Raw genomic sequence first — 8,382 nt, 5'->3', positions numbered from 1 at the left:
GAATATGCGTTGGTAATATTAAAATTATTTAAAAGTATGTGAAACTTGACAATTCTATTATAAGGCTCGTGTTCCTTGTTGTTGACCCCATAAATCAAAACTACTATTTCACGTAGCACAAATATAAGTGAAAACACGTGCACAGATAAAGGAAACGACACTCGTGCATAAAAGAGGACTAGTGTTGACAATTAGAGCTAGATTTCGCATTCCACGATGTCTTAGTAATTAGGACTAGTGTTGCGTATAATACTCATTGTTCATTTCATTATAAACTCAATTCAAACTTATCATTTATTTTAATTTATCATTTATCTTTCATCTTTTCAATTTTCTAATGGTTTCATTGATTTAGTAGCTTAAAAAAACTCAACTTTGTACTCCAAATTTCTTCCTTAACATAGTCATTTAAACCAAGAAGAAATTCACAGTGGACAACTATTAATAGAATCTTCACCTAACTTTCAATTTCAACAAGAGCTCTATAGTATTTTGATAAAAAAAAAAAAAGAAAAGAAAAGAAACATATATATCATTAACAAATACTATTTTAATTTTCATAATTTAGTCTATAAAATCTTATATAATAGAACATAAGTAGTAACATAAACAAATAGAGTATATAATTAGCGACTTGAGATATTACTTTTGTGACCTATTATTATTAACAAAATGTAAATTTATGCTAATTAAAAAAACTGTATATTAATTAATTTTTTTTTTATAAAACTATGTATTTACTTAACTATACATCAAAATAAATAATTAAATAAAGTTTAAATATCTTTTTGTTTCTTGCAAATATGTTTCATTTTGATTTTCATCGTTCTAATATTTTTTTTCTTTGACCTATACCCTTGTAAAATTATAACAAGTTTTAAAAAGGTCATTTGTGAATTTTTTTTAGTAAAAAAAATGGTGACATGATTAATTTTAGATGAAATGACACATAATGATTGTGTAATTGTTATTGACTAGGTGGTATTTAATATTTAAAATTAAAATTCATTTTATTAACTCATGTAATTATTTAATTAAAAATTTAAAACTAATTAATTAATCAATAAACCAATTAAATAATAAAAATTTAGTAATCTTCGTCTTCAACCTCAAATTTTTTAATAAAAATTCAACAATCTTCATTTTCAAATCCAAATTTTTTCAACAATTTTTATCTTCAACCCCAATTTCTTTATCTTTAAATCACAAGTTCTCATATCTGAATTCAAACCCTACAAATTATAATTTTTTTTTTTCACCATACCCATTTTTGAAATATATGGATTATTATAAGAGAGAAGAAGGTGTAAGAAAATATTGTGAAAATCAGGAAAGTAAACTCCTCTTGCCTGCCATGAAAGGTTCAGCATCGTACTTGATAAAAACATCATTAGCCATACCCCTTTGGTATAGACCATAATTGGTGTTAATAGCAATTCCAAGATCATTGATCACAATGTATTTCATGTCAATGTTGTGTATTCTTTACAAAAACTTTAAAAGCTTTGGAAGAGGGTAGTTAACTAGATTGATTGTGAAGTCCTTGTGTCCATACATGTGATCATCATCATTCCAAATTACATCAAGTGGGATTTTGGTATTCTTTTATAATAATCTATGTATTTCAATTATTAATATGGTGCGAGAAAAATAAAATATTATAATTTTTATAATTTGGATTAAGATATGAGAATTTGCGATTTGAAAATGAAAATTATGTGAATTTTTATTAAGAAATTTGAGATTAAAGATGAAGATTATTGAATTTTTATTATTTTAATTAGTTTATTGATTAATTAATTATTTTTAAGTTTTTAATTAAATGAGTTAATAAAATACATTTTAATTTTAAATACTAAATATTGTCTAATAAACAAAAATTACATGGTCTTCATGTGCCACTTCATCTAAAATTAATTATGTCACCATTTTTTGTACTAAAAAAATTCATAAATGACCTTTTTAAAACTTGTTAGAATTTATAAGATATAAATAAATCAAACAAAAAAAATTACAGGAATAAAAATCAAAATAAAATATATTTACAAAAACCAAAAATATATTTAAACCATTAAATAATCATCCATTATCAACAACACCTAAACCTTGTTATTGGCACACCAAATTAACATACTAGATTCCTCTTTATAATCTTAAATATTTTATTTGGAGTATTTATTTGTCTCATTCGTTATTTTAAATTATTAATTATTTTTAATATATTATTTTTTATTATATTATTTTTTATATTAATAAAGGAATGTATTTTAGTAAATAAATATATTTTTTCATTAAAATTAGTACATTCAATATTTTTTTGAAAAAGTATGTAATTTCAAATAAAACACTTGATATAAGACAAAAAAGAGTACATACTATAAGTATTTTAATAACTCGATCCTTTTATCGTTTGTTTTTGTTTTATTTATTTATTTATTTATTTATTTATTTTAATTTTAGCATATTTTGTGGGCTTCAAATACCAAAGAATAAGCTCTCAACATTAACTAAAAAGTACAAATCAGGACCAATCATTTAAATTTAGATTTACTTTTCAATAATACATAAATGCAATTGTTTATTTGTTGGGCACCTACTTTGCAAATAAATATCTTTAAAAGGTAGCCTTTCATAGATCCTAATCATTGAATAGTAAACTATTAAATCTACGGTTAAAATCTCATTCGTGTATGCTACACAAATTTATGGGTCTCTGTATCTTAATAGTCACCATATAACAAAACTCTAAAACCCTAAAATTTTCAGAATTCAGAATCCCTAAAATCACCATATAACAACGACACTCATTCCATTCCTTTCTGCATTACCATTTTCCTTTTCGTTTTCAGGTTCGTTCTCGTTTTCGTTTTACTGCATTTTTTAGTGACCTTTTTATTCATTTGAAGCCATTTTGCTTCTGGATTTTGGTTAAGGTGGTAGAATTTTTGCCTTAGGTAATTAAGGCATATGTGAATAAGATCTATTGAACTCTCAGAAGAAATTTGGGTTTGTTGATTGTAGGTAGCATTCCATAAGTAGGTATTTTAGTAAATAAATATATTTTTTCATTAAAATTAGTACATTCAATATTTTTTTGAAAAAGTATGTAATTTCAAATAAAACACTTGATATAAGACAAAAAAGAGTACATACTATAAGTATTTTAATAACTCGATCCTTTTATCGTTTGTTTTTGTTTTATTTATTTATTTATTTATTTATTTATTTTAATTTTAGCATATTTTGTGGGCTTCAAATACCAAAGAATAAGCTCTCAACATTAACTAAAAAGTACAAATCAGGACCAATCATTTAAATTTAGATTTACTTTTCAATAATACATAAATGCAATTGTTTATTTGTTGGGCACCTACTTTGCAAATAAATATCTTTAAAAGGTAGCCTTTCATAGATCCTAATCATTGAATAGTAAACTATTAAATCTACGGTTAAAATCTCATTCGTGTATGCTACACAAATTTATGGGTCTCTGTATCTTAATAGTCACCATATAACAAAACTCTAAAACCCTAAAATTTTCAGAATTCAGAATCCCTAAAATCACCATATAACAACGACACTCATTCCATTCCTTTCTGCATTACCATTTTCCTTTTCGTTTTCAGGTTCGTTCTCGTTTTCGTTTTACTGCATTTTTTAGTGACCTTTTTATTCATTTGAAGCCATTTTGCTTCTGGATTTTGGTTAAGGTGGTAGAATTTTTGCCTTAGGTAATTAAGGCATCTGTAAATAAGATCTATTGAACTCTCAGAAGAAATTTGGATTTGATGATTGTAGGTAGCATTCCATAAGTAGAACCTGATAATTTGAAATTGCTTTAGCCTTAAGGCAAAGATGCGATTATTATATTTCAAAACAACATTGGAAAAATGTGGTGAAGAAGGTAGTTGAATCAACTGATACCAAGAAAGGCATTAATATGACTTTGCTGAAGAATTGGTTTAGGACAGAAAGAATACAAATGGTGTTATTAGTTCATGTTATCAACTACCTAGTTGAAGAAGGTTCTTAGTTATTGTTCTTATATCATTTCAATTTAAGAGGAAAGAGTTGTAATCATTGTTTGTGTCAAATGTTAAGTTTTAAACAGCAGATGATTCTTACTTTGTAGTATAGTTGAAGCACCTTGAGAACATACAAGTGAAGAACTGTTTGTCATAAATTAAACTCTAGGAGCTATTAATATTTGATTTTGAAAAGCTTGCAATTGCCACAAGAAACTTTCACTCATCCAACCAACTTGTCTTTCGCTTTGAAGTTTTACTACAAGAAATGGAAGATTCTATATTTGTTTTTGGAAAACAAATATCCCTATGATACAGCTAATAATGATGATACAGTACAGAGTTCCCTTAATGACTTAGCCTTGATGGGACTTAAAATGGTCTTTTGTTTGCTTTGATTTCTGATATATTGTCTTTTGTTTTTTTACTTAAGGGTTTTTATAGATTGTGAAAGTTGTTTTGATTTCCATCTAGCTCTCTTGTTTTGAAACCATATAGCAACTTATCTTGAATGCAATCCAAGCTCTGTTGCTAACTGCAACTTCCTTCTTGGTTCAAGCCTTGTCTCCGTCTCAAACATAAATTCCATTGATTTGATTTGTTCATCACTAAACCTTTTTGTGTTCTTGTTTTTCTTCTTTCTCATGGTAACTGGTGGACTAGCTTCTCCAGCTTCTGATGAATAAGTATATTGACTATTATATTCCATAGTTTCTAACTTTTTTTTGAAAGATTTAAAAACTTATCTTGACTTTCATCATGATTTTTCTGTCTTGTGATATGCATGTATCTATTGGATTTAACTTATTGGTGTGTTCTTATCATGAGGGTCAGACTACCTATTTTTATTGAAGCATTTTGAGTTGATTAAAACACAGTTTGGGGGCAAAACGATCCAATTTTGTTCTCTTCATCTTTGTCTTCATTGGATTGTTGCTTGAAACATTTTCAACAGATGATTATACCTGATAATATCATGTTTATGATGCTACATTTGATGCTTTTCTATTAGGTTATGTTAAATTTTGGCGGGTTCTCTGTTTGTTATACATTTTTGTTTGCTGTGCACACATCATTATTTTATATGCTTTCTTAGCCTTTGGTTCATATTGGCATGTTGGAAGTACTGTACTATTCTCAATTATGTTCTGTTCGTGTTGTTCATCTTTCTTTATCTGTTTGTCTTGGATTACTATCATCCAACACTTTGGAATATGTGAACCTTGCTCAAGAAGACCCAAATGACTTTGTTGGGAGTCAAATTAGGGATATTTAACATTCTATTTTAATTTAGTTTGAGTTTTTGTTATGCTGGACAATTTGAACTTACTTTGTTTATGCGTGTATTTATAGTATACCATAAAAATAAAATAAAATAAAATAGGCTGCAACAAAGTTATTAAAATTAAATGGACTGAAATTTATTTATTCAAAATTAAAAATAATGCTATTAAAAATGGTGGCTACTTGTCATTCCCGGAACATGTATAGGGCCGGGCTCGGTTAGTATTTTTTAGCCCATATTTAAATAGGGTTTTTCATCCCTTCCCAATGAAGCCCTAAATGGGTCGGGTAGCCTGCTTTGACTGCTGTGGATATTTGGGCTTCATGGTATTAGCCTATTAGCTGTTAATTCTTACCAAGTTTCTCTATTGTCACTGTGATTTCTTACTGTTTGAGCATAAATGAGCTATTGTGTTTCTGAATGCAGTGAAAACCTGAAAATATGGCCGAGGAGGAACCAAAGGTTCTCAACTATGTTCCAGAGGTTATATTGAAGAAGAGGAAAAATAGTGAAGCCTGGGCATTAAGAAAAAAGGCACAATTCCAGCAAAAAGGTTTCCAATTCAGGAAGTCCAAGGACTTCATAAAAAAACCTGAGGATTTCATTTTTGAATATCGCAACAGGGTATATGTTTCTTACCTTTAGTTTCCTTGGTTAATTTTTGTAATATTCAATAAATGAATTTTGCAGTATTTTATTATATGATGTAAAAGATATCACTAAGCTAAATATGTTTTTGCAGTGTTGTTATTGTGATTGTTTTTGCTTACGTGTGTAGGAGGTGGACCTTCTTAGAATGAAACGGAGGCTCAAGGGAGTCAAGAGGAAACTGCCCGAACCATCGACCCCAAGCAAGCCCATAATAGTCATTCGTATACAGGGGTAATGTCTTTGTTTCCCCCTTGATGTTTTGATTTTGTCTTTGTAAACAGTTATATCATCTTTCTTTCATTCCATTCTTGTTTAGGAAACATGACATGCATCCTACAACCAGAAAACATTTATTGAGTTTGGGATTGAGAAGAATATTCAGTGCTGTCTTAGTGAAGCCAACTGATGGAGTAATGGCCAAGCTGCTGAGAGTGGAACCATATGTTACCTACGGGTAAGAGATTGGTTGATGCTCATGATTTTATATTAGATATGTATGAGATATGAAGAATTATTATGATATGGTATTAGATGTTATTGGAAGGATATATTCGTAGAATTTTCATATATTTTTAGGTATGTATTATAAATTTATTTGAGCAGTATAGCTGTATTTCTTATCCTCAAAATTTGAAATGAAATTTCTATCCAGAACATCAGCTTAAAAAAACTGTGCTGAATGTCTGAAAACTTATTTAGAGATGGAAAACTTATGTGTAATACTTATAATATAACAGGATATTGTTATCTACATGTCACACATATCAGCAACTGTGTAAACTTTAAAGTATTACACATATGGGGAATACCACCATTGTTTAAGAAAAACATGCTATTATTATCTTATATCCTTACTTTCCTGCATATATTGCAAAAATATGTCTTTTGAAGATATCCGAATCTTAAAAGCATAAAGGAGCTAATTTACAAGAAGGGGCATGCAAAAATAGATAAGCAGAAAGTTCCTTTGACAGATAATAACATTATTGAGCAGGTAATACATGGCATTTTATTTCTAGATTCCTAATTTTCCCTTTACCCTCCCACTTCGTTGTATTTGTAATTCTTTCACTTTTTGCCATATAGGAATTAGGGAAGTTTGGTATTGTATGCATAGAAGACATTGTGCATCAAATTGACAATGTTGGTCCACACTTTAAGGAAGTTGTAAGATTTATGTGGCCCTTTGAACTCAACAAACCAGCAGATGGATTGAAAGGTTCGAAAACCCGATTCAAGGTTGGTGGAGATGCAGGGAACCGGGAGGATCTCATCAATGAGCTCATGAATAAAATGAATTAGGTCTCGGCGCAATATACTATCGGTTCTATCAAAGTTTTGATGATTTGTGGTGTATCTTATATGAATTTTGATAGTTTGTCACTGAAGACTCAAATGATTTAGTTGGTAGTCAAATTAGGACTAATTAGCACTTCACTTGAATTTAGTTTGAGTTTGTTGTGTTATATGTTAGATAATTTCTAAGTTTTGGACAATTTGAACTTAGTTTGTGTTGTTCCGATAATGTAAAATATGGTTTTGAAGATATATTGTGATATAATGATGTGTTGTTTAATGATGTGTTGTTTTGGACCATTCTAACAATATTACAATATAAAAAAAGTTAAATAAATGTTAAGAAAGAAAAATGTGGACCAAAACGCCAAATTGAAAATCTTAAGAAACTAAAAATACATTAAATCTTTTTAATGAATTTTCTTAATAAAAGAAAGAATTATCTTAATCTCTATCTTTATAATAAATATATAAAATTAGCATATTTTCAAGTAAAGTGTCAATAAAGTCATTATTGCCATATCAACTTAAAATATCAGTAAATACATACATTAATATATCAATTAATTTGTACTTATATATTTCCGCCTATTTCAATCACACTAACAAAAATAATATCAGCTTATCATGTGTTTACATTTTTTACATGAGTAAATTTAAAAACATGAGGGAAAAACAATAATTATATCTATTATATTTAAATGTATCAAAAATAAATTTAAGTATATTTTTATTATTTATAAAAATATATTTTAACAATTTTGAAGTTAAATTTATGTCTACAATTACACCAACCACTGACAAGAAACATCACCACGTTATTTATTTGCAGTTTTGTCACGAAACTAGTTACAAAAAGTCAGGAAATCAATAATCATTATTTTTTTAATAACATAAATATTTCATTTAAAAGTAAATGTATCAAAGATATATTTAAGTATATTTTATTTTTAAAAAGTTTATATTTTAATTAGTAATTTAAAGATATTCTTTCATTATAAATCTGAATCAAATCTTATTTTAGATTGTCTTCAAAAACATGAAAATTCTTTCATACTCTATGAAGTCAAATATATTGCTCTCATAAGATGCTTTTGTTAACATCGAAACTCTAAGCATAAAAAC

The 8,382-nt window shown here is 27.7% G+C and overlaps 1 protein-coding gene across 1 annotated transcript; it reads left to right on the top strand.

The window, feature by feature from the left end:
* The first annotated feature begins 3,485 nt into the window (after positions 1–3,485).
* Positions 3,486–7,537, top strand: LOC101493709 (large ribosomal subunit protein uL30z-like). Its single transcript, XM_004512771.4, has 6 exons — positions 3,486–3,626; positions 5,737–5,934; positions 6,089–6,192; positions 6,278–6,415; positions 6,853–6,955; positions 7,048–7,537. Exons 2-6 carry the CDS (start codon positions 5,752–5,754, stop codon positions 7,261–7,263), a joined length of 744 nt encoding a protein of 247 aa, XP_004512828.1. The 5' UTR covers positions 3,486–3,626; positions 5,737–5,751; the 3' UTR covers positions 7,264–7,537.
* The last annotated feature ends 845 nt before the right edge of the window (positions 7,538–8,382 follow it).

This window comes from Cicer arietinum, chromosome 8, assembly GCF_000331145.2.
Source record: "Cicer arietinum cultivar CDC Frontier isolate Library 1 chromosome 8, Cicar.CDCFrontier_v2.0, whole genome shotgun sequence".
Taxonomy (NCBI): Eukaryota; Viridiplantae; Streptophyta; class Magnoliopsida; order Fabales; family Fabaceae; genus Cicer; species Cicer arietinum.
The sequence above is the reverse complement of the archived record's forward strand: the minus strand, read 5'-3'. Positions and strand labels throughout refer to the sequence as shown.